This window comes from Cebidichthys violaceus, unplaced genomic scaffold, assembly GCF_023349555.1.
Source record: "Cebidichthys violaceus isolate CVI_PGR_0920_01 unplaced genomic scaffold, fCebVio1.0.p SCAF_16, whole genome shotgun sequence".
Lineage (NCBI taxonomy): Eukaryota > Metazoa > Chordata > Actinopteri > Perciformes > Stichaeidae > Cebidichthys > Cebidichthys violaceus.
In genome coordinates this window covers 10,511,762-10,537,181 of record NW_027176329.1, presented here as the reverse complement: position 1 = coordinate 10,537,181, position 25,420 = coordinate 10,511,762, and the positions used below count along the sequence as shown (strand labels likewise).

General features: G+C 38.3%; 3 protein-coding genes and 2 non-coding genes across 8 annotated transcripts; 4 read left to right on the top strand and 1 right to left on the bottom strand.

The window, feature by feature from the left end:
* Positions 1 to 778: 778 nt before the first annotated feature.
* lrrc71 (leucine rich repeat containing 71) lies at positions 779 to 7,354 on the top strand. 3 transcript variants are annotated; one of them, XM_068710620.1, is made up of 18 exons: positions 1,026 to 1,058; positions 1,956 to 1,985; positions 3,380 to 3,418; positions 3,508 to 3,642; positions 3,992 to 4,075; positions 4,266 to 4,341; positions 4,427 to 4,501; positions 4,652 to 4,720; positions 4,851 to 5,010; positions 5,093 to 5,176; positions 5,318 to 5,392; positions 5,599 to 5,709; positions 5,805 to 5,868; positions 5,972 to 6,045; positions 6,144 to 6,170; positions 6,249 to 6,360; positions 6,829 to 6,920; positions 7,170 to 7,354. In XM_068710620.1, exons 4-18 carry the CDS (start codon positions 3,570 to 3,572, stop codon positions 7,257 to 7,259), a joined length of 1,266 nt encoding a protein of 421 aa, XP_068566721.1. In that variant the 5' UTR covers positions 1,026 to 1,058; positions 1,956 to 1,985; positions 3,380 to 3,418; positions 3,508 to 3,569; the 3' UTR covers positions 7,260 to 7,354. The 3 variants fall into 3 exon arrangements, with proteins under 3 accessions (XP_068566719.1, XP_068566720.1, XP_068566721.1); XM_068710618.1 differs by lacking the exon at positions 1,956 to 1,985 and having other exon boundaries at positions 779 to 1,058; XM_068710619.1 differs by lacking the exons at positions 1,956 to 1,985; positions 6,144 to 6,170 and having other exon boundaries at positions 779 to 1,058.
* A 2,330-nt stretch (positions 7,355 to 9,684) lies between these two features.
* rps27.1 (ribosomal protein S27, isoform 1) lies at positions 9,685 to 12,701 on the top strand. 2 transcript variants are annotated; one of them, XM_068711193.1, is made up of 4 exons: positions 9,685 to 9,762; positions 10,426 to 10,534; positions 11,244 to 11,354; positions 12,575 to 12,701. In XM_068711193.1, the coding sequence occupies exons 1-4, from the start codon at positions 9,685 to 9,687 to the stop codon at positions 12,601 to 12,603; spliced, it is 327 nt and encodes a 108-aa protein (XP_068567294.1). In that variant the 3' UTR covers positions 12,604 to 12,701. The 2 variants fall into 2 exon arrangements, with proteins under 2 accessions (XP_068567294.1, XP_068567293.1); XM_068711192.1 differs by having other exon boundaries at positions 9,744 to 9,808.
* Positions 10,988 to 11,117, top strand: LOC137873321 (small nucleolar RNA SNORA35). Its single transcript, XR_011103172.1, has one exon. It is a non-coding gene; the product is annotated as a small nucleolar RNA SNORA35 (small nucleolar RNA).
* Positions 12,136 to 12,265, top strand: LOC137873323 (small nucleolar RNA SNORA35). The gene has a single exon (XR_011103173.1). It is a non-coding gene; the product is annotated as a small nucleolar RNA SNORA35 (small nucleolar RNA).
* Positions 12,702 to 16,298: 3,597 nt separating the features above from the next.
* On the bottom strand, positions 16,299 to 23,925 carry LOC137872769 (small conductance calcium-activated potassium channel protein 1-like). Its single transcript, XM_068711191.1, has 10 exons — positions 23,878 to 23,925; positions 22,646 to 23,537; positions 22,027 to 22,122; positions 20,767 to 21,066; positions 20,008 to 20,129; positions 19,489 to 19,630; positions 19,298 to 19,408; positions 18,570 to 18,697; positions 16,671 to 16,740; positions 16,299 to 16,526 (listed from the first exon to the last, which is right to left on the bottom strand). The coding sequence occupies exons 2-10, from the start codon at positions 23,501 to 23,503 to the stop codon at positions 16,299 to 16,301; spliced, it is 2,055 nt and encodes a 684-aa protein (XP_068567292.1). The 5' UTR covers positions 23,504 to 23,537; positions 23,878 to 23,925.
* Positions 23,926 to 25,420: the final 1,495 nt, after the last annotated feature.

Genomic DNA, 25,420 nt, shown 5'->3' with positions numbered 1-25,420 from the left:
GGGCCTGACAAAGTTGTTACTCATCTTGTGATAACAATGTGCTTTCCTACACTGTGACAAGAGTGTGTGGATGAAACATTAATAAGTTCAATTCCTACTCCTTTAGCGGTGAGCTAGCTAGCTCGCTAATTCCACACCATGCTTCTCCTTTGAGTTGTAATGGGTTCATCACCATCTTGTATGTGCATTACCACCATCTACAGGAAAAAATAAGTATTTTTCTGTTACTCCCAATTGATTAATTAGAAGCAGATTCCTCAATGTAATCTTGTATTTTCCATCAATTATTTCTGATATTAATTCCCTTCCTTACAATCTATCAGTACATATAATAATAATGTAAATAATTGCAACCACTGTACATAAAGAGAAAAATATATTATGAAAATAATTATATGATTAATAATCCCACCACTTCACATAGTTAGAAATATTATTAAAATAATTATTTGATAAATTACCATTAATGAACAGAGTGAAAGATTATAATAAAATGTACCAATTTAATTTGTGTGATAAACTATCATTTGCACAAATAATATTGTTGTAAAATGTATCAATTTAATGTTGTGATAAACTATAATTTGCTAAAATAATTCCACAGAATTCCCTCGGATGGCCGTACACTTTAAGAAAGTGGGCGTAAATTTCATCTTTCACTGTTTTGGCACCAACTGTCAATTGACTACTCAACTCTCGCGATATTACGGCGTAATATGGTTCAACGACACGCTACCATGAAAGTTGATGTTTTCAGCACCGTTACTAACGTAAACGACACGTAATATTTCCCAAAAAGCAAATCTTGACAAATCATCATTTTTAAATAATACAAGGGAATACATCCAAGTCCATTCCCAGAAGTCTCGCGATGAATCCCACAAGTTGGGTTTAGTTGGTTACCGTAGTAACGCCAGTGAAGCCCAGGATACAGCGACGTTAGCTCACTTATCTACAATTGTTTACATTTTGACTTCGAGACACAACAATGCCCAAAGAGAGACACAAAGAGAAAACAGACGAGGCAAATGCAGAGGACGAGGCCTCTAAACATACAGGTTAGATGACGAGTTGTTCATCAGCAGGTCCGGAATGAAGTAGGAGCGACTTGTTTCCGGTTTTAAGCCTTTAGTTTCCGTATTTTGACATTATGTGACAACACATTAGGGTCCTTGAGAGAATGACTGTTGGTAGTTGTAATTGGTTTAGTTAAAAAATGACAAATTGTAATATTATGTACTAATCGTTTTGATTAAACTAAGCTAATATAAGCTAAGCACTTTCAGTCAATGAGCTGAAGGATTGCAAATTATAAATATGGATAAATATGTTTAAGATGCATTGTACTGTTTAGAATGATGAGAACCCATAATACCTATTGACTTGGATATATATATATATATATATATATATATATATATATGTATGTATGTATGTATGTATGTATGTGTATGTATGTATGTATGTATGTATGTATGTATGTATGTATATATATATATATATATATATATATATATATATATATGTATGTATGTATGTATGTATGTATGTATGTATGTATGTATGTATATATATATAATCAATAAAGAATCAGCAGTAGCCCCCTTCACTGATTCATGTATGCCAGCTATCATTGAAACTTTTAGAATCTCTTTATGTAGATTCTCTGAGAATTATATAGGCTTTCAATATGTTCATAAAAAGATGGCATGGTACTTATCTGTTTTACTGGGATTTTATTTAGACAGGTTTGGGTTAATACACAGCTTTTACAATGAGCATTGGTGGCAGAAGTAGGCTAATAAGGGTAGTTAATAACGCACTATAAAAATTCCATTATGAATAAAAGTCCAGCATGTATAACTTTGTGAAACAAAACAAAAGTATGAGAAGCAAAACGTGCTTCAGCAGAATTTGTTTATTTTTATTTATTTATTTGTTTATTTATTTTGCAGGGACAATGCACACCAGTCAACAGTGAAGCTGTAAGTGAGCCAGAGTTAGCCAGAGAGGCTAGTTTTCATCTGCTGTCCCCGGCCAGATGTTCGAAGGCTGCCTAAAAATTACAAAATTTCAATTCAAAATGGAATTAAAATTCATAAATAAACAGACAGTAACGTATAGACAAAACCAATACACATATAAGCAAAAGAAAAGTGTACGACACTAGAGCAGAACAGACATAATGTCAGGCAGAACAAACCCACCTACAATACAAGCACATATATAACACTGAGGCACATAACACACATCAAAAATGGAAAATAGCAACACTGAACAAGACAAATGCACATATAGGCGAAACAAGCAGGCAGGACAAACAGTACATCAATGCTTGCACACCTGATTGGCAACAAGCCATTCCTTAAGGCTATGTTTGAATGTTTTGTATGTGTTTTGTGTGCGTATGTGGTGGCAGAGCATTCCACGAGTGAGCTGCCTTCACAGAGAATGTAGATTTGCTAATAGAGCTTGACCTATGTGAAATGACACAATCACCTCTTGAAGCAGATCTAGTGAGTCTGCTGCTTTGAGCGCTTTGTTTAATAAAATCACTAAGCGGAGGCGGGGCCATACCATGTACAATTTTAGAAACCAGACACACATCAGTGAATTTAATGAGGTTCTCCCAACTCAAGATATGGTGTTTGATGAGGATATTGCAGTGATGGTGACTTTGGTTTTTTTTATCAAGTGTTTTTAGAGCTTGTTGATGGAGAATATGAATAGATGTTAATGTTGTGCTGCTGGCTTGTGCCCAGCTGGTTAAGCAGTAGGTCAGATGGGGGACAATCATCGCATTTAAATACAGTTTTGCAGCCTGCATGGTTAGACTGTTTCTTATATATCTAAAATTCATGAGATTAAATTTTAAGACCTTTGTCACATGTTTTACCTGCTTTTTAAAAGAGAGATTAGAATCAAAGGTTAGTAGGCCTAGCCTACTCATGTGGTGGCAGAATGGCCCCTGTTAGAGTAAAACGTGCAATATTTACGTTTGAAATGTAGTGAAGCAGAATGATAAAGTACATTAAAATATAAATAATTAAGTTAAGTACACATATCTAGAAATGGTACTTAGGTGCGATACGTAGTTACTTTCCAACACTGGAAATAAGTAGTAGTTTTTAAATAATCAAAACAAAGTCATCTCAATCATTTTATTACGTCTGTTCATCATGAAATGTCATGACATGTCTATGACATTATAATGAAATCATGTTTTGTACATTTTATCAAGTTGTAAGAATAATAACTTGTTTTTGCTTTAATGTCTATACAACTTCAGTATTCACACACTTTATGGTATTATATGATAATTCACAAGTGGTCAATAAAAAGGAGAATTGCTAAACTCGGTCCGTTCTATTGTTTTTAGGACATACTCCAAATGAAGTTTTGCCGAATCAGACCTTTGGTAAGTAACATTATCAGACTGTTGTGTTTTTTGTTTTTTTTATCAAATGAGAGTTGTATTGTCACTGCTTTAAACCCTCCATCACACAGACGAATATCAGTGCTCGGGCGATGTGGAGATTGACTTCCCTGGGCTTTGTGCTCTTTTGGACATGAAGGATATCCCAACTGTCAGCACCAAGCAAGCAGCCTCATGCACCCCTGAAACTGAAGAAGGGTACACAGGTAAACCAGAGCTGCTCCTAATCTAAACTTGTGGAAGACACATACTATCTTGTTGCACCCTTTTAAAACATGTTTTCCAGTGTTAATTTGTCAATGGAATTGTTTGTTCTCTGCAGCTGATATTTTGAATTACTGTGAGTGGACATTAATTGAATAAACATTAATAATATTCTATATTAATTCTAGTTTAACGTACCGACACTTGTAGGAGTCAAAATATTAACCAAAGAAAATCGGACGACCTAGGAATGCTTGGTACACTGGAAATATGTTTCCTTGTGCAGTATAGTTCATCATGTTGGAAGTCTGAATGTACAGTAACTGTCCTTTCTTATAATCTCCGCTTCAGCTGCACCAATCTGGTCTAAAGCATGCCTCCAAGTGGAACTGGAGAACGAAGAGCCCCTCAGCGCCAAGAAACTGACCGTTTTTGGTAAGAACCAAAAAAATTCACCTAAAAATATTTATAGCCATATTTGACCTTTTTTCTCTTCTTAAATTCTCATTTGACTACCCTGAGGAGCAGTCTGCAACCAACAATGCCCACCAGTATTTCTGCTGGATGTTGGAGAACACATAATATAATATATAATTAAATATAATATAATTTCAAATACACACAGGATGGAAGGTAGATGAGCAGATTGCCAGAGTGCTACTGAAGATGTTTCCTTCCTTGGACAAGCTACAGAGCCTTCAGTGAGTAATGAGCTGATACCCTCCTGTTACAGTCGTCACTGTTTTGTTCTTGTTTGTTTGTGTAATCTTGTCCTCTGTGTCGCAGGTTTTGGCAGGCAGCACTGACAGATCAAATGGTTACTTCCCTCATGAACACAGTGTCACTGTGCTCCAACCTCAGGTGGGCGGATTCTGCTGGCACTCACAATGTGAGACTTGTTGACAAAAAGGTTTTAGAACTGCCAGGAAATTTACACCACTATGTTTTAATATTATCATTCAAACACTGAAGGTTTACTGATGGTTCTCCTCCTCTTTTGCTTTATGTTAGAGTTGTGACATTAGAGGGTAACCATCTTCCAGAGCGGAGCTACCACCTTCTTCTCTCTGAAGACAGCGTGTGAGTCACCAACTGTTTACATATCTCATAGAGTAGTGCAGAACTTATTCAAATAAACCCCCGACTTGCATTCACACACAAAAAGAAGCACCCACATGCCTGATTCATGTTGTGTGTTTCTTTGGTCAAGCCTCACCCACTTGTACCTGCGAAATAACCGTATTGGAGACAAGGGAGCTCATCTGATCGGGTCGGCTCTCTCAACAACCAGATCTGCCAACAAGAACCTAATTTTCCTCAACCTGGCGTTCAATTGTATCGGTGATGCAGGTGCTACACATATCGCACAGGTATGACCCAGAACGGACTCCATGTTTACACCTATGTGTTCCCCTCAGGAGGATGTAGTCCTCATCCTGTTTTGTCCCTCAGGGCCTGCGGTTCAACCGTGCTTTGCTCATGCTCTCATTGTGCAACAATCAGATTGGAGACTCCGGAGCTGCTCATCTGGCTGCGGTATCCATTTACATGAACGATTTTAACCTGGAACATAATGCGTTTAAATTAGTAGTTAGATTGTTTCAAATTATATTCAGATAATTGCATTATATCCCGTAATTTAATACGCCTCCACCCCTTTACCGCTAACGTTTTTAGATTCTTAGCGAGTTCGCTCTTACTCATGAAGAAGTTGTGGAGAGGAGGAAGATGCTTCTGGAAAGAACACAGTCTGTAAGTGCAGCAATATCAAATACCCACTCCTTAAAATGAATCCTAATCCTAAACATCAAAGGGTCTTGGTCAAAAAGTAAATTGATATTCATTACTCTGTAAAAATGCTCTGGTTTGAAAGGTTTCAAACTGGTTCTCACAAGTATAGAAGCACAAGGACATGTATGAGACATTCTAATAAACACATTCAAACTATATTCTCACAGTCATCTTTAAGGGTGGATTCTGACCCGCCTGCTGACCAACCTCTCTCAGTAGCCACTGCCAGCAGCAGTTCACTGAGCATCAGCAAAGGGGGGAACAAAGGCAAAAAAAAGGTAACAAGGCAAAAATCGGTGTAACTGGTGTAAGTTATTTGGTATCTGTGGTTTGTAAATCTTGACAAGTAATCTTGAGATCTTTTAACTTACAGATAACATCCAAAAGAGACAAGAAACCAGGTGCCAACAAAGAGAACCCAAAGTCTAACAAGAAACGTAATCGCTTCCATCACAGAATAACACTTTTTGCTATCCTCTGACAGCTGGGATGTTTATCTTCTCATTTTCATTCATTGCTGTCTCTTTAAATCTCCCCCAGTCTCTGATATAAAGGTGACTCAAAGTAAAGCCGGAGAGCAAGGGGAGCCAGAGAAACCACTACATGCACAAGAGGTACCAGAGACACGCTTTCTGAATCTGTGTACCAAGCACCATATGGACACAGTACATCCTTTAATAATTCAGTTGTTTTACTTTGTTTTTTGGGGCAGGATAAATCGAGTACTGCCCGGACCGAGGTTTGTTTGATGCAATTTTCTGATGAGCAAAAAGCTTTTCCTGTCACACACTAGTTTTTTTCTCGCCCTCTCCATCAGAAGGGACAGTCGGTGGAGATAGCGAACCCCCTACTGGACGAGCCGGTGCAGTACAGGAATGGAGAGCTTTTTCTGCCTGGAAACAAGGCTCTCGCCTCCCTCAACTTGGCAGGTCAGTAACTGTGGGGTGTTCATCTCAGCTTGACATAAGACATTGAACATTGATCACATCAAGGTATTTCCAGCACAGATACAGTTAGGTTTGATAGCAGGAACATTTTCAGCTAAACTCATAAATGTTGAACATCAATTATGATGCGAGTTCCTCAGAATCAACGTGCAAAGGTTTCTTTATCAAAATCCTTTATCACAGATGGTATCGTTTTTAGTTTACTTTATATTAGTTATAATTTTTTTTTTAAAAGTCCTACATATAATATGTGTCATTTTTTTGTCATTTGTTTAGAAAAAAAACAAAGGTTTATTATTTACAGATCACATTACGTTAATGAAATCTATTTACTATCTGTGTTGTACAACAGCTGCTTCTGCAGGACTATGTGCAAAATAAATGATGAAACCTTACAAGGCCTATTGAGGATTCAAGTAAAATGCTTGTGTTGTGTGTGTATTTGTGTAGGAAACAGAATTACAAGGAAGTCACTGCCTCTTTTCCTGACATCACTAGAGATGCAGCGGGAGGGACGATGCCTGCTGCATCTCTGTCTGCAGGTGTGTGTCTCATGCCACTTTGTGTATTTGTGTGTGTGTGTGTGTGTGTGTACACGTGCTGAAGTAAAGTATTTAATTATTTTGGATTATTTCAATTATATTGGACAAGATATTAGTTTTGGTGTATCAGTGACTTACCATATACTGTAAATATACCACGGCCATGTTTGACAGAATCTACAGTGTTAACTATCAGTTGCAGGGGAACATGACGATGATTTGCATGATGATTTCTGATCTGTCTTTTAGAGAAACCGTTTCCCACCAGAGTGTGAGTATTATGTGAAGATAAAGGAACTGATGACACTCAGAGATCCACTCAACAAAAACGGCTCCTAACAGACAGAAGAGGAGGAACAGTTACTAGGGCGTACCAGTGCTGAGAGAAATAATCTAATTCTACTGACTGTGTCCTTTTCATTTGGTACATAACATTAAAAAGACATGCATTTATTTTGCCCTCTGTTGTGCTTTTGTAACACATGAGATAAAAAAGTGAAGTATCAACAGAAACAGCCTTGTGGTACATAAAAAGGCAGTGCCTGAACAGACGGACAGTGTGGCACATTAAATTCCAGATGCTTTGCCCAGGACAGCTAATTAGAACCCTCTTTACAGATCCGTTTTACTGCTTTGTTTTGCTCACAGTCCGAATTTACATCAAGGACAAAGAGAACTGCCAGATACCAAGAACCAAGTCCATGAACCATTGCTATCATATCTTACAATTGTCAGCCAGTGTGACAGGTTCTTATTGTTTTATCTGATTCTATTCTACCCAGATGTGGTCTGATTCTACAAAGATCTAGTATTATTCTACCCATATCTAATCCCATTCTACCCAGATGTGGTCTGGTTCTACCCAGATATGGTTCTATTCTATCCAGATGTAGTCTGGTTCTACATCTGGTTCTATTCTACCATGATGTGGTTTGGTTCTACCCATATGTGGTCTTGTTCTATCCAGATCTGATCCTATTCTACCCCGATCTGCCCTGTCAAATACCAATTACAGAACACTCAAAAGTATTTTTATTTCAAAAACAAGTAACAGAACTACTGCCCACCTCTGATTGTAATCTTTGCAAATATCAAATCATTTCACTTGGGCAGATGGTGGCCATTTTTTATTTCCTGGATTTCAAGACTTTCCCTTGAGATCATTCATTAACACTTTCTGTATGTCAAAGAGAATACCTTTAGGGGTTCGATGCAAGTCAAATTTTATTGCCATTTGTGTGAGGTCAAATTACATTATTACTTTCCTAGTTTGTGTTTCCAGGCTGCTGATATTACCTTCAGTTGAACTGTAAATATGTTTTTTCCATAGAGCTATTGATTTTGTCCCCCATCTCTTATAATGAAGCTGAGCTATGAAGAGATCGTTTCATGGCCAGTATGAACCGGAGAAAGAAACACATTGAACCAGAACTCTTTCAATTTTGACAAAGTAAAGAGCCACCAGGGCAGGGCAAGGCAAGTTTATTTATATAGCACATTTCAATAACAAGGTAATTCAAAGTGCTTCACATAAAACCATTAAAAGCATCAAAACATAATGCAAAAGAAAAGGAGATTTAAAAACAATCAAGAACATTCATTGAAACATTAAAAAAAGTAATTAAAACACTAAAAAGCAGTGTAAAAAAATAAAATACAGTAGTAAAATGCAGAAATGCAGGAAATTAATATCCTTGCATCTGGTTCAATTAAAGGCAGAAGCAAATAGAAAAGTCTTCAATCTTGATTTAAAGGAGCTGAGGGTCTCAGCAGACCTGCAGCTTTCTGGGACTTTGTTCCAGATATGTGGAGCAGAAAAACTGAACTTTGCTTCTCCATGTTTAGTTCTGACTCTGGGAACAGAAAGTAGACCGGTCCCAGACGACCTAAGGGGTCAAGATGGTTCATAAGGTAGCAGCAGATCAGTGATGTATTTTGGCCCTAAACCATTCAGTGCTTTATAAACCAACAGCAGGATTTTAAAGTACATTTTTTGTTGGACAGGAAACCAGTGCAAAGACCTCATAACTGGAGTGATGTGATCCACTTTCTTGGTCTTAGTGAGGACTCGAGCTGCAGCATTCTGAATCAGCTGCAGCTTTCTAATTGACTTTTTACAGAGACCTGTAAACACACCGTTACAGTAGTCTACTGAAGATAAATGCATGGACAAGTTTTTTCCAAATCCTGTTGAGACATAAATCCTCTAATCCTTGATATATTCTTCAGGTGATAGTAGGCTGATTTTGTGATTGTCTTGATATGGCTGTTCAGGTTGAGGTCTGAATCCATAACTACACCTAGATTTCTGGCTTGGTTTGTGGTTTTTAACATCTGTGATTGAAGCTGAGCGCTGACTTTCACTCATTCGTCCTTGGTACCAAAAACAATTACTTCTGTTTTATCTTTGTTTAATTGAAGAACATTCTGACACATCCAGTTGTTGATTTGTTCAGGGGGGCCTTAAAGGGAATTAAAATATTAAGAAGGTAACACGGTTCATGTTCATTTAAGTGAATAAACATAAACTATTACAGAGCATATTGTCCAATAACTGGACGTGCAAAAATAGGCTACATTTTGTGATTGTGTCTTAAAATTACAATATTCTTTTTTATTTTTACTTTTCATAGGAAAAACATGTTTGTCTTATTTTTTGTCAAAATAGTAGTTGTGTGTGTAGACTAAATATATAAATGTTTGCTCGGCAGAGGGAGCCCGTTGGTGTACAGAGGGAGCAGGGTGGAGTTTGGACCTCACCAATATGGCCGCCACGTCCTGTGAAATTCGTCACATCCGGTTGGTGCTCAAAGGATCCACCGATATCAACCCGTCGCTTCCGGTAATGCCTCCTTTTCGGCAGCGGCTATTTCCTCGCCAACATGCCAGTGAGTATCCGCAGGCCGTTGTAAAATGACATTTCTAACATCTAATAGTGCGCTGGAGAGCCGGCTGACGGCTCAATTGTTACGTAAGAAAATACCGAATCGACTGGTGTCAGTTTCAGATGCTTTGGTTCAGTTTTGGTCCCGGTTTTACACAAATAATTCCGCACATTAGAGCGCATTGCGAGCGCGTTGTGACACAAGATGGCCGCGCGCACTCCGCAGACATGGAGCCAGTTCAACGGAGGATCTGACCGTGCTTATAACCACATGGACTTAACATCAACAGTCGTAGTTATATCTCGTTTGATGTAGATATGTCGATGATCAGGCTAATGTTAAAGTGGTCCCCAGATTTATAGTATTACCTGCGATGTGCGTAAAATGCGTAGCCTGCGTTACCTAATCCAAGTCATGTAGGCCGGCCGATGAGCCTGAACGCGCCGAATAAAAACAATGCCACCTCTATAGTTGAAGCATTGTGATATATCTTAATGACCCGTGTTTATTTGTTTTACTTTAATCGCCCGTGCACTCTTTAACAACAGTTTAACCTGATCAAACGGTTTACGTTTTTCTACTAATGTTCACTAACCCTTTGTTCATTCTTCTCTTTGCAGCTCGCAAAAGACTTGTTGCATCCGTCCCCTGAGGAGGAGAAGAGGAGGCACAAGAAGAAGCGTCTTGTTCAGAGTCCTAACTCTTATTTCATGGATGTGAAATGTCCAGGTACGGGTTTCTTCCTCCATGCAGATCCACAGCCACTCTAGTTTGTTAGTTGGAAGCCAAATATTTTCACCAGTCCTCTGCATAGGACTGGAAATCGTGTGTGGTCTGACAGTTATTTCATGTATACAGGTCGCCTTGTGAAAACGTTCTCTTGTTCAGTAGCCTCACACTTCATTGAATGCCAACTAATATTTGATTCAGATCTTACAACTTTGTGATGGACAGCCAACCAGGACCATGTTCATCATAGGAGGCATTTAAATGCTTTGTGCTCATGATCAGAACTCACACCAGGGACAAAGATTGAAAACAGAGAATACATCTTACTGAACCATTGATTTACGTGACAGACGGGTAACATTTTCCATCATGGCCTAAGTTCACCTGATTTTTCGACATTTGTTATGATTGTGCATGAATTAAATTCATGTGACATATTTTGAAGTTTATTGGCCGCACTGCCAAGTGACTGGACTTCCTCTTCCGTGGTCTTCCAATCTCATTACGGTGCCAGATCGACCTCTGTTTGCAGAAGGGTTGAGCTAGACTCATGGCTCCCCCCTTTCGAAGACTGAGAACAAATACCTACTTTAAAGCCACTGTTTAGTTCAACCCCGATACTGTTGGAGGCCCAGTCATTTGGTATAGCTGGTGTCTATTCTTCTACCTTGAGTTGTAACCGGTGTCTTTTTTTTTTGCCTCCTTCCAGGATGCTACAAGATCACGACGGTGTTCAGCCATGCTCAGACAGTGGTGCTGTGTGTTGGCTGTTCAACGGTCCTGTGCCAGCCCACTGGAGGCAAAGCCCGTCTCACAGAGGGTCAGTATACACCGGCCACATGCACATCACATGGGTATCTCACAACATGCAGGGTTCAGTTGTAGTCAAGTTAAATGGTGCGGCGCAGCATCATACATGCACGCCCACCATTTTTAAGTTGCTGAACTACGGCATGCGTTCGGTAGGAGCCTCAAATGAATGTTTTTCAATTTGTTCAGTTATAATTTATTGAGGCAAGCTTTTGGTAACTGTCCTGCAACAGCAACAGAACCTAAAATACTGCAGTACGAATGTGATGCCTTGTAACTTACTTTTACAATACAGTGCACAGTTACTGTTTTTCCACAATAGACGCATTTATCTGCACTACATTAACCAATAACGTGTATTAGAAGGCATTCAATAATTTCTTCAAACCTGAATGCAGTTATTTAGTTTGAAAACAAATATTTTCACCAGTCCTCTGCATAGGACTGAAAATCGTGTGTGGTCTGACTGTTATTTCATGTATACTGGTTGCCTTGTGAAAACGTTCTCTTGTTCAGTAGCCTCACACTTCATTGAATGTCAACCAATATTTGATTCAGATGCTACAACTATGTGCATGACAGCCAACCAGGACCATGTTCATCATAGGAGGCATTTAAATGCTTTGTGCTCATGATCAGAACTCACTCCAGGGACAAAAATCGAAAACCGAGAATACATCTTACTGAACCATTGATTTTTTTATCTCTCCCAGTGTGACAGACGGACCCCTAAAAACAGGGATTATTTGAGCATGAATTAAATTCATGTGACATATTTTGAAGTTTATTGGCCGCACTGCCAAGTGACTGGACTTCCTTTTCCGTGGTCTTCCAATCTCATTCCGGTGCCAGATCGACCTCCGTTTGCAGAAGGGTTGAGCTAGACTCATGGCTCCCCCCTTTCGAAGACTGAGAACAAATACCTACTTTAAAGCCACTGTTTAGTTCAACCCCGATACTGTTGGAGGCCTAGTTAGCATCGTGTAGCTTGTCTTATCTTCATGATTTAATTATTGTCGGTTTTGCTGTCGACGCTTCCACCAGCCATGTGTTGCTTTAGCTACTGCATTTCTTACTGGGAAGTGATTAGTTGACCTAATCGGGCACATGATGGGGGAAGGGTGGCTCTTGAATCAGCACTGTGTAGCACTATAGCGGTGTGCACCACATGCAGTATTTCTGTACTGTAAGGCCTGTCTTCTGTCTGACTCTCTTTGTCTCCTCTATCAGGGTGCTCATTCAGGAGGAAGCAGCACTAGCTGTTCTCCCCGGAGCTGAAGGGGAGAGGAGGGATGGACTGGTTGATATCAGCGACTTCTGCCTCCCAAGATGGCGGTGGACCCAGTGGTCTGATCTGAACTGAAACATACCTGAAGAACAACTAGACAGCAGATGGGTTTCCTCTGTTCCTGTTGACAGATAGGCTGTTGCTGTAACTCTACCCTCCAACCCTGTCTCTCTTAATAAAATATTGTTTTGGCTAATGGAATGGTCTGTGCGTGGTTTACTGTTTGAATGGAAGGATTTATGTACTGTCTGATTCGTTGAATACAAACGCAGTAGTTTAATCATTTATTTTAAAAAGCACTAGAGGTTATCTTCATAATTGTGTTGGTTTACATCTTAATATTATAACACCATGTGGTACTTCAATTAATGTAATTTCTATTACCTGATCAGAAAGAAGTGCACAATTATTAGGTACGGCTGTTTGACATGGGAGTGATAACGGTTGCCCAAAAAATGTCCCGGTGTATATTCTGTTTGAGTTAAAGTATTACTCTGGGCTGTGAATTAGCTATTTGCATTATCAATAAATCTGAGTATTTCTCCATTAAATCACAGTGAAAAATGCCATACGTTGTATCTATATTGTGGTACTAAGAAGTATGTAGTACATACTGTATAGAATGCAATTTTTATGTTGGTTTTGGCTCACTGCACTAGAAAGGTTTAGACCCTTTAGTACTGAACAGAGCGGCCGTGTGTGCGTTGCTCATGAGTTCAACGTGTGTGTGTGTGTGTGTGTGTGTGTGTGTGTGTGTGTTCTGTCTTCAGAGGTCACAGTTCATTTTGGAGGATATCTAAAATCCTCTGGAAAGGACAATCTGCATGGCTATGACTACTTTTCATGACATGGTATACTATACAGTAACTTAATTGTTTTAGAGATGTTCTATATGACTTTTTTGATGTACTCACTTTCATGACTTCTTTTGACACTATACTAACTGACTTTTATCTCTTTATTGACATACTGTACTAAAACGTTTTTTATGACTTTCCACATACTAAACCACAGCTTTTTTTGAGAAATATTTCAATGTAGTACACTGAATCTTTTGAACACTTTTTTTGACATCTATGACTCTTCATGACCTTTTCCCAAATTCTATACTGTTTTTTTTATGACTTTCAACATTTATACATTTTTACATATATGACTTTAATGACTTCATTTACAAAATACATTATGACTGTTTTTGACATACTATACAATTATTTATCACTTCTTTGAAATACTATATTTTGGCAATGTATGCTTTTTTTGAACAGACTGACTTTTTCATGACTTCTTTCGACACACTATTCTAAAACTTATTTTTATTGCTTTTTCATGACATAGCCCTGAATTTTTTTTTTACATGATATACAAAAACTTTTTTCGACATACTATGTTTTTTACTTTTTTGATTTGCTGTTGAATTACTTTTTTGTTACTTTTTGACATACTATACAATACCTTTGTTTGACAAACTATGTAATGAATTTATTGAGACTTTTTTTGGCATAATATACTATGATTTATTTATGTAGTATACTAAGACTTTTGTTTGACTTTTTGACCTAGCGTACTATGATTTTTTACATACTATTTTTACCATTTACTATTATTTTGACACTATACCATGACATTATTATGACTTCATTCAAATACTATATTATGACTTTTTCGACATTCTATATTATGTCTTTTTTTAATCACTTGTTTTGGCATGACTTTATTTAAATTTTTTCGACATACTATAACCTTTTTCTAAAAACTTCTATGAATCGTTTACCACTTTTTTGACATTACTTAAAAAAAATACTATACTATGATACTAATTTATATATATATATATATATAATACTATTTATGACTTTCTTTCGACATACTATACTATGACTTTTTATATCATACTATACCATTACTTTATTTCAACATATGGATTTTTCTGACATACTATTTTATCTCTTTTTAAAATGTATTTCCACATTCTATGCCATGACCTTTTTTATTTATTTTTTGACATACTATACTTTGAGTTTTCTTTTGCCTTTCTTGAAAAACAATGATTTTTGTCGACATGCTGTATACTATGATATATATTTGACATACTATACTCACGTATTGTATTTTATATATTTTTTTTTGTTGTTGTTGTATTTGTGTTTGTTACTATATGGACTCATGTGTCTGGAATGAAAGTTGAATTTGACTTTTATAAACCTTTTTTCGACATACTATACTATGACTTTTTTAAATGTATTTTTTGACATTCGAGACATTTCTTTGCATGCTGTACTATGACTTTTTATATCATACTATAAATTTACTTTATTTCAAAATACTATACCATGACTTCTTTCGACATGCTATACTATAGCTTTTTCTGACATACTATTTTCTGACTTTTTAAAATGTATTTCGACATTCTATACCATGATTTTTTAAATTTATTTCGACATACTATATCATGACTTTTTTTAATTTATTTTGACACACTACACTATGAGTTTTCGACATATTATACTATGACTTTTTTATTTATTTCAACATATTATACTATGACTTTTTAAAATTTATTTCGACATACTATGACTTTACTATTGTCTTTTTTCGATATACTATACAATTACTTTATTCAACATGCTTTCCTATGACATTTCTTATTCTTTTCGACATATTATACTGTGACTTTTTAAAGTTAATTTTGACCTACTATACAATGGATTTTTTTGACATGCTATATGATTACTTTATTCAAATTTATTTCGACATACTATACTATGATTTTTTTTTATTTATTTCGACATGACTTTTGACTGTCTTTTTTTATTACTTTTTCCGAAATTCTATACCATCACTTTTTCATCACTTTTTTTGACAAACTTAATGACTCTTTTTCAACATACTTTTTGACACTATATACTATGACTGTTTTCTACACACTATACTTTCACTTTTTCATCACTTTTTTCAACATACTACATTATGGCTATTTTTCAACATACTATAATATGACTTATTCTGACATGCAATACTATGACAATGACGTTTCTCTTCATGTTGTATTATGACTTTTTTATTTATTTTTTTGACAAGCAATGCTTTACAGGTAAAGCTACTCACTAACATGGAAGTGATAACAGTTCGCCTGAGTTGTCCAGGTTTGTTCTTTGGTTGAGTTAATGTATTGATTAGGACTGTGACAGTTTGTCAATAAAACACCACAAAACAGTAAAAAATGGCCATCACAAGTTTTATCTTTATTTTCACAGCCCAAAATAATCAATTTACTAACATAAAAGAGCAAGAAAAACAGCAAATCAAATTGTCCTCAAACAAGTCATTGGTCACAGTTTGGTGGCAAGTTGTTATTTTACTACCACAATCTTTTTATTGTTTTCTGTCAGTCTAGCAAATATGTAAAAAGCCTTCATAAGAAGGGAATTATGACTGACTTCTACATTTTGGTTTCATGGTATTTTTACCAAAGAATTGGGTGCTACCTATTTATGTATACAATTTACATACTTCTGTACAGCCTTCATTTTGTTATAAACATGTATCTGTTCACCTCCTGTAAGAGTAATGTCCCAACATCAGTGCTATATTAAAGGCAGATAACTCCTCCAGGAGCACTTGAGAAGCCTTTATTTCTTCTCCATCACCTCCCTAGGCCTCTTTCTACCTGTCTACGCTCGCACCGGCACTCTCCGTCTTCCCCTCCCTCTCCCTGAGCAGGTGGCGGATGGAAGAGTTCTGCGTAGACAAGGTGCTGGACAGGAGCGGCATCAGGCTCCTGAAGCCCTCCCTCAACTCTTCCACATGCTTCTCCAGGCTGTGGATGTGAGTGTCCAGCTCCCCCCTACAGCCCTGCACCTCTGACAGCACGTCATACATCATGGTTTGCATCTACATTGGGGTTGATGTCCATAGGGGTTTATGTAGGTCCATATAGAGAGAAGAGAAAAGAAAAGCCATTAGGGAATATTAGATGCTATGTTGCGGTTTTGCCAGTTTGAGATGGAAAATGATGCATTTACTAGCCTCTCTCACTTTGCCGAGGTCCACAAGTGAGTTCCCCTGGTCCGCCAGAATTCTCTTCTCTATCTTCACCCGGCGCAGCCTGCAGACACAATTAGTTAGTTTTAGATGCTACAGGAGGTTAGTATGATATTGCTGCTGTTATGATATAAAAAATGTGATGAGAAGAGAAATAATAAAAAATAAAATACATTCAGTCGATTTTTGTGTGTACTGTTGATTAACACTATTCTCCCACAATGCATTGCACAAATAATATGGAGGGGCTACTACCAGCCGGGTAAAATTAATTAATTGTGGATGGTGGTGAAACAGCTCCAAAACAAAACAACAAAGTGTTAACACTTATTTTATTTTAATATGTTTTGTATCATAGTGTAAAATAGAAACTATAAAATGTTAAATTATGTTGACATTTTTGTATATTAAATGCTAAGACAGTGTACTATGAGGAGTAGGATGGAGCACATACTGTATAGAATTGGTATGTTTAATGGATTTGGGACACAGCACCAGAAAGGCTGTAGCAACAAAAAACCTGTCTGCAGCAGTGTGTTTGATTGCTTATGAGTTCAACTACTCATCTGGAAGAGAAATAATTTGTTATTTCTTTCTCAGAGGTCTCATTTCATTCATTGAGAATATTTCAAATTCTCAGGACATAAAATAAACTGCATAACTAAAACTACTGTATACTATGACTTTTTTCATGACATGTAATAATTAATTAGTTGTTCAGTAACTGTGAAGTCATACTGTACAATTACTTTTACAGTATTATTTATTGTGTTTTTTTTCCTGACATACTATACCATGACTTTTAATCGCTTAGTAAACTGTGATTTTTGATGATTTTTTTAATGAATACTATGCTGTGACTTTTTCATGTCATACTATATTTCGGATTTTTATATGATTTTTATATTTTTTATTGCATACTGAACTGAAGTTTTCAATGATATTTTTATGACGTACAATACTATGAACTTTTCATGACATACTATGCTATGGCATGTTTATCACTTTTTTATCACTTAAACTATGACTTTTATATGGCATTTTTATTGCACACTAAACTATAGCTGCATTCTGGTTCACAGTGTACATAAACAGTGCTCCTACTCCCTGCTCCCTGTTTGGGGAATGTCGGTTAAGGGAACTTCCCTTGACAAAAGTCAGAACACAACACAACGTCACCAACGCAGACATACTACACCATGACGTTTTACGACACACTGTACAATCACTGTCTTTATGACATTGTTATGACATTCCATGCTGTGATTTTTTTTAATGGCATATTATACAATTACTTTTTGATTACTTTTCATGGCACACTATATGACATTTTTATGGCATAAAAATACTACAGCATACTAAACTATGACAGCTTTGATAAATAACAAAAAACAGATGTTCATGTCAATTGGTTTAAAAGAACAGTGTGTAGGATTAAGGGGGTTTCAAAATAATATACATATTGTTATTCATAACATTACTGTGTAAGCCTCGAAACTAAGAATTGTTGTGATGCATTACCTTAGAATGAGCCATTCATATCTACATAGGGAACGGGTCCTCTTCATGGAGTCTGCCATGTTTGACCGCCATGTTTCTACACTAGCCCAGAACGGACAAACCAAACACTGGCTCTACCAAGAGCCTATTGCGTTTTAACGTTACCTGAAGGCTACTGTAGCTCCCGACAAGCGTGGAAAGGGAAGGGTGAGCGGAGGGGTATTCAGTTGGATGCCATCTGCAACCTAGATGCAACAAAATACTACACACTGCTCCTTTAAATGCCCAGGCATTCAATGATTAACAGGTTAATATTATTATGCATATAGCACATGGAGCAAATAAAGTGAAAAGGCAGGTAAAACAGCTTTATATTAGGGTTAAGTGTCTTACTGGTGGATGGCCAGAAGCAGCTTCCGTTGATGCATGCGGACTCTGCTGTGGTCTCTCTCTCTTGACAGCTTAGTGTGTTTGTAGATAAGCCAAGTCTCTCTCAGCACATTTGCTGCAGCAATTTTTATCTAGAGAAAGGATGAAGAAAATCATCAGGATTGTTATTTTATGTTTAAGCATATGACCTGAAAGTTATTTACTGCAAATACTGAACAACCCCAACATAATAAACTCAGTGCACTACAATCCTTTTGTCTCATACTCCACTTTCAAGCCTGTTTTTTTTTCTGCATTGTAAAACAAAATAAATAAATCAGCTTGTAAGGTGAGATAATTCTTCTGTTTTCCAATTAAATGATCTGGTTTTAGGCTGTTTCTAAAAATGTACATGCTGCTGGAGCATTCTGTAAACAATTTGTATTGATTTGTCTAAAAGCAATGTAAACCTGTTTCACTCCATTCGCAGCTTTTTTCTTGTTCTTATATACATATATATAGTCTGAACTCAACGAAAATGCAAAATTACTTTTACAGTGCAGACAACCTTATGTTTTTTAATAATCTGAGTTTATATGTGGTATCTGAAGTGTGCAAGGATAAAACTACACACTAAGCTAACAAAAAGAGACTTAGTCATAGTCTGTGCAGAATCTCTCTCACTGTTGTGCTTATTTAATTAACATTGATATGGAAAATAAAGCCACACTGAGGGAGGTATTGGTACATACCGTCTTGGAGATGTGCGAGTCCATCATGAAGTTGTGAACATGTTTCTCTGCTCTGGTCAACTCCAGCTTCCTGGCAACCACCGCCACCACCAGGACTGTGCAGCCAGCTCCCTATGACATAATTAGACACTTTTATTAGGATTTACAGTGAGAATTTTGTGATAGAGGAAACTATCAACTCTCTGTCTCACCATTATCCCAGTGAGGAGACAGATGCTGCGACCGCAGTAGGTGTGAGGCACCACATCTCCGTAACCGATGGACAAGAAGGTGACAGAGACCATCCACAAGGCCTCCATGTAGTTGCTACTCAGGTCCCTGTAGTTGTGGTGTCTGTAGGAATTACAAGGATATTATATTACTATACTTTCATGTAGCTTATATTCTGTCTTTTTCTGGTCATAAATTAACTTATCTGATTGCTGTAGCTGAATAGAGTGCCGCAAGGAATGAGTCAATATTCATCCCCAAAGAAACCTCATATTCTAAACAACAATCAAGATTAGGTGATATTTGATTTTGTCAATGCCATATAGCCACTGCATATATATTACAGCAAAGTGAAAATTGGATTTGTTGCTGCAGTTCAAACATTGAAGCAATGTGCAATATGCCAATATTTGGATGATAATGAAATATTAAATTTATAGGCCTTGGGCACTCTAGACACCACTTCAGATTCAGCAGTTGGCAGATATACCATCACTTACCTCTCACAAACATGTAAACCCCACGCTGCCACTATCCACAGAGAGACACTGAAAATCATCAGCACAGTCCCGGGGTAGGTGGTCATTAGTGTTTTTCCCACAAACCTGGTGTTGAAGTGTATCTAAAGATCACAAACGGGATACATTTACGTCATGATTTTGATAGTAGGGGCCTACTTAGCCGGACTATTTACGATAGCACCTGTCACATTGTGATTATATAATACAGAGGAGATGAGGGAAAAGAAAACTTGTTGTCAGTCTGGCTTGATACATGGGTAGTAGGTTTGGCATTGCAGTGGGGGAGACAAAGGTCATTTTCATCACTCTTAAATACATTTATAAGGGAAGAGATTAGCCAGGTGCATATTATCAACTGGAAAAGAAAGCAGACAAGCAAAGGAGAGCTAGTGAGGGACATAATCGACCACTGAAACCACTGGGATTCATGGGGGCGAAACTCTCATAGTCACACCTCAATTGCCACACCTCTACAGACCCCTCGGCCCACCTAGACATAAGACATAAACAGATGTGCATGAAATGTTCATAGAGGAAGCCCAGCCCAAATCACTGTCCAAAATGTAAACTTTAATATCCCATGAATCATGTCCCTTAGCAGGTTTCTGCACAGTTTTTAAATTATATCAAAATTGACAGTGTAAATCCTCTTTGATTTAAAAGTGTTTGATCTCTTCATGGTACTATCCAAGGCTGTTTAAGTCCGATTCTGTAGGCAGCCTATGGGCGACCTCCCACCTTGTTGAGCGCTCCAATGCTGCGAGATGCGGTGTCAGTGAACAGGCGGCTATGCAGCATCATGGCCCGGCCCAGCAGGTAGAGCCTCAGGAACATGGGCAGAGCCAGGACAATCTCCAGCTCCGTCTCCGACAGGGTCAGGCGATGCGTGGAGTGCTGGAAAGTCTCCTGGAAGTACGCCGTCAGACCCACTGGATATGGATGAATGGCCGCCGTTGCCAGTTCCAGGCCTAACAGAGCCACACGATTGGTTGTCATGGCAATCCGCCAATCCTCTGCACCAATGTCGTGAACGTAGAGCTAGAGAGATGGGAAGAGTGCATTCTAGTGAAAATGAGCATCTAACCTGGATCCAAGAAAAATCTGGAGGTTACACGATCATTAAATTTAACACAACATATTCTGTTTTGGTCTTGGAAGTACGACTGCATATGTAAAAACCTTTGTGTTAAGCCTTTTGCGGCTCCAGAGGGAGCTTCACAAAGTTAGAATATAAGCAAATAAATTGCTTAAAGTGATGTCACAAAGAATTCTGTTTTTTTTGCTCTTTTTAAACTGCCCAACATGAGTCTGAACAAGTACTCTTTAAAAGGACCTAAAAAAAAGAAAATGTGTTTCTGTTTTACAGATTTTCATTTTCTCTGACTTTCCCTTCAATGTTTGCTTTCTGCTTGTGAAATATTGCACTCTTTCGCTTCTAAAAATCCATCAAATGAAACAGAGTGACAATGAAAAATCACTGTTTGTTTGCTCACAGTACCATGACCTGTGATGAGTAGGTATAAGTAGACTTTTCTCAACTTTACAAGCCTACCAGACTAAAAGGTTGAGAACCACTGTTGTAGAAACATCAGTGCCTCTCAATGGTACTATGACTATCCAAAATGAAGGTATAGGAGGTGATTCCTCCATTACAAATATGTACTGCTTCAGCCACAGATTTTCAGAGAAAGCCTCAGTTTGAAAGAATGTCCCTGGAGGACTTGGGGAAAATAAGACCTAAAAGGGGTGACCGTGGCTAAGTGGAGAGCAGGGCCGCCTTTCAATCAGAGGGTCGGCGGTTCGATCCCCGGCTCCTGCTCTACTAGTCTCATGTCAATGTGTCCTTGAGCAAGACACTTAACCCCAGAATTGCTCCCGTAGCTGCGTCTACGGTGTGTAGATAGATACTGAATTGTAAGTCGCTTTGGATAAAAGCGTCTGTTAAATGACCGTAATAAAAATAAATAAATAAATAGCATCGTTATGAACAGAAATTACCTGAACCTCACAGCAATGGTACGCTATGATGAGGCCCAGCAGGATGATCGTAGAAAAACTGATGATGGACTTGAGTGCGAGGGAGTAGACGGAGCTCTGTGGGTAACACACACACACACACAACATCATCAGTCAAGCTGATAGCTGTTTGTCATTACAAAGCTCAATCTATGAAATGGCATCAGTGATCCTCTATAACCGTATAATCTTACATACATTTGGATAATCCATGTGCATGATGTAATGACCATTTTATAGGCACACTGTGCATTTTCCTGCAGTTGGTGGGAGATCAATTCTCAACATATTTTTCAGTGCGGCCCAGATATAAATATCCAAAAATAGAGGAAGTACAACAAAAATTCAATTAACAGGGTTTTTCTCAGACAAATGAAGTGAAAAGTGTGATATGTTATTACTCAAAATCCAATTTCTTAGGCAATAAGGCTTTGAGAAAAAATAGTTATCTAGCAGACTCTTTTCAGAAAAGATGATAACTACTGATGCAATTTGATTTCTTTTGTTGAAAAATCTTTTTTTGATTATTGCAAAACTTTTACATTCACATTTCTCAAAGGATTTCTCTGGGCCTCAGTGTGGGTTTTCCCGTCTTTCTGACCTTGCTGTAGACACTCCAGGAGAGCTCTGTCTCCATCACCATCAACAACATCCCGAATATCCCCACTGACAAAGCGCAGTCGTTCAGCCGCTGCCTCCTCAAAAAGAGAGCCCTCCTGCGGACCAGCCGCTGGCCAATGTTGTGGGTCTTCCAGAATGAGTCATCTTTGGAGTCTTCCTTGTGTTTCGGGCTGGTTTGGGAATTGGGATTGGGGTTCGGACCGGGACATTCGACTCCTGGCAGAAGGCCTTTGGCCTCAGTCAGGTCCTGGCGATGTTGGAACGTCTCGTTGTGTGGCTGGAAGTCGTCATCTTTGCTGGTGATGATGATCTCCGGTAGACTCTGGCGGTCGTGCATCTCCAAAGAAATGTTGCCTGGCTTGCGGCACCCTCTGCACTCAACATCCTTGACTTCTATGTGGGACCTGCAGGGGCCCTTAAAGGGTGACCTGCAGGGAGATACGGGGACGTCAGTGAAAGAGGTGACTTTCTCCTGGAGCCTGTGAGCTGCTGCGTCTTTGGCTTTGCATTGGTGATTACACTCCTTGTGTGCTGGATTTTGCCTCCTCCCCCCTGACCTTTTCTCACACTTCTTCTCTTTGCCTTTGTCTCCCCTCCTGTTGGAGCGAGGTGAAGGTGTGACATAAAGGTGGCCGTTGTATAAAGGTGTGGTGGCCATGGCCTGGGTTCTGTCCAGCCACACGGTGTGATCGGCTGACATTTGGACTGTGCGATGTATCCCGCACTGCAGAGAGCAGGTCTGAGTTGGAGGAACCATCCTCGGCGGGAGGAGGGGGCGCTGGTCCTCCACGTCGTCTCCATCCACCACTGACATGTTTATAGAGGGCGAGTGCTCCATGGCGAGAGAGTCTCCAGGTGATAATTCACCGGATCTTTTTAAGAGGTTTGAACGGAGAAGGAGTGAGAGGGATAGACGACAATATTAGTGTCAAGTGAGGTTTAACAGATAAGAACAACATTGTGAAAGAAAACTACAGCTACAAGAACAATTCAGTGATTAGAAGTCTCTTAATTGTATTATTTTGTATTTATCTGTTTATTATATCATTTTCGAATTATGATAAATCTGAAGAGCAACAAAATAATCTCAAATGTTCACAAATGTTTGTTTTGTACACATTCATCAAGATTTAGTCACAAACTTTACTGGAGTGTAAACTGAAAGCAGTTCAAATATTTTCTATTCAAACACAGCTTTTTTTTAATTCTTACCTTCTCAAGTCAGGTTTTCCAGTATGTGAGGAAGAAGAAAAAAAAGGCCTCAACTCTTATAATAACTGTTTTATCTGGAAAGTATTTTAGTATTCAATCTTTTTACGGTCCTGAAGGTCACATCTGCTTGAGTCAAAAAGAGATCTGTCGCAAAGCAAACTCAAACACACCACTTTCATTCGGAAGTTTAAATTCAAAGTTGAACCATAAAAACTGATCAAGCTGCAACACTAATGAACCCCGTCGGGATCAAATCAAAATATTCCAAACGTCCCTGCTCTGCATGTATAAACTTTCCAGCAATCCTTTAGCTGCCTCAGCATCACGGAGCCCCTCCCACAGAGTCAAGCTGAGGTTATTAACTTCTCCTGCATATGACGCCATACGAGGTAAATACCCGTAGAAATCCATTACATTTTCAGGCATGTATTCCTTGTCTGGCTTTGTACGATTGTCCACCATCAGGACATCTTCCTTAAAGCTGGAGGGGCTTAATGACTGCAAAGTATCTAAGTTGCAGATGTTGCATTGAGCAAAGGCAAAGAATGAGTCATCTGTCTGTTTTTTTAGCTGGGATTGGCAGATTTCCTCCTCCCTATGTGTGTGTATGTGTGTGTGTGTGTGTGTGTGTGTGTGTGTGGGGGGGGGGGCACACACATCTGCTTATACATTGGTGCATTGGTGTCAAAACTTAGCCTGAAATTCATTCTGAGAAGAAATGCTATTATATCACTTTTCATTTGTAATTTCTTCAATTGCAAGTGGGTTATAGAATATCTATAGTCTTTTTTATCTTAACATCTAATCTTAACATCTAACCTTCAAAAGAGAATAACTTTACTCAATATCAGTTCAGCAGATTAGTATTGCAGATTAATCAAGTGAGACAGAGACCTGATACTTATGAGCTTATGAAATATCAAATATGTCACTCCTTAAGCGAACAATATGCACAGAGGAGGGTGGAGTATTAAGCATTAAAGTCCTAACAATGACATTCAGCATCATTTATTTATCTAAATCCTTGTGACAGATGGGTCTACAGATAACATGGCCCCCTCCAAATGGAAAGACCTAAGGAGCAAAGGGGTGGGCGGAGCGCATATGGGTAGTAGCAGGATCAAGAAAGGTATTATCTAATCCGAAGACATGTATTTAAAGACAGATATAGAGGGTGAAGGAAGCTGGTTGGGGGGTATTCATTTGCAGATGTGGGCGAGCAAAAACCTGGTAGTAGTCTGATCAGACAGTCTGACGTCCTTCCAGATGTAAAACAGATTAATTATGCTAAAACTACTATGTTCCACTCTGAGACTTAGCCAGATGCTGTCTCGATTTTTTTGTTTTGATATTCTGCGGGCAGGAAGCTCCCAACTGTCTGTGCCTCAGAGCGTGACTGTCAACACTACAAACCCTTGCGGATGGTCTCTGGTAAATACGGACCACATCTCACATCCTTGCAGAGAACTAGATCCTAAAATATGACTATTCAGTCTGCTGAAGCAAGACTCACTCTGCTGTGGTGAAAAAGACTACACAATCT

Bases quoted from the DNA above. Each gene is read 5' to 3' on its own strand.
- lrrc71 (XM_068710618.1), top strand. From the start codon at position 989: ATGCCCAAAGAGAGACACAAAGAGAAAACAGACGAGGCAAATGCAGAG. The intron at 5,710-5,804 runs GTAACAAGGCAA...TTTAACTTACAG, and splicing joins GGAACAAAGGCAAAAAAAAG to ATAACATCCAAAAGAGACAA. The intron at 6,921-7,169 runs GTGTGTGTCTCA...TCTGTCTTTTAG, and splicing joins TGCTGCATCTCTGTCTGCAG to AGAAACCGTTTCCCACCAGA.
- rps27.1 (XM_068711193.1), top strand. From the start codon at position 9,685: ATGGCCGCCACGTCCTGTGAAATTCGTCACATCCGGTTGGTGCTCAAA. The intron at 10,535-11,243 runs GTACGGGTTTCT...GCCTCCTTCCAG, and splicing joins CATGGATGTGAAATGTCCAG to GATGCTACAAGATCACGACG. The intron at 11,355-12,574 runs GTCAGTATACAC...CTCCTCTATCAG, and splicing joins CAAAGCCCGTCTCACAGAGG to GGTGCTCATTCAGGAGGAAG.
- LOC137872769 (XM_068711191.1), bottom strand. From the start codon at position 23,503: ATGGAGCACTCGCCCTCTATAAACATGTCAGTGGTGGATGGAGACGAC. The intron at 21,067-22,026 runs GTAATTTCTGTT...CCATCTCTCTAG, and splicing joins ACCATTGCTGTGAGGTTCAG to CTCTACGTTCACGACATTGG. The intron at 20,130-20,766 runs GTGGGAGGTCGC...TGTGATCTTTAG, and splicing joins GCATTGGAGCGCTCAACAAG to ATACACTTCAACACCAGGTT.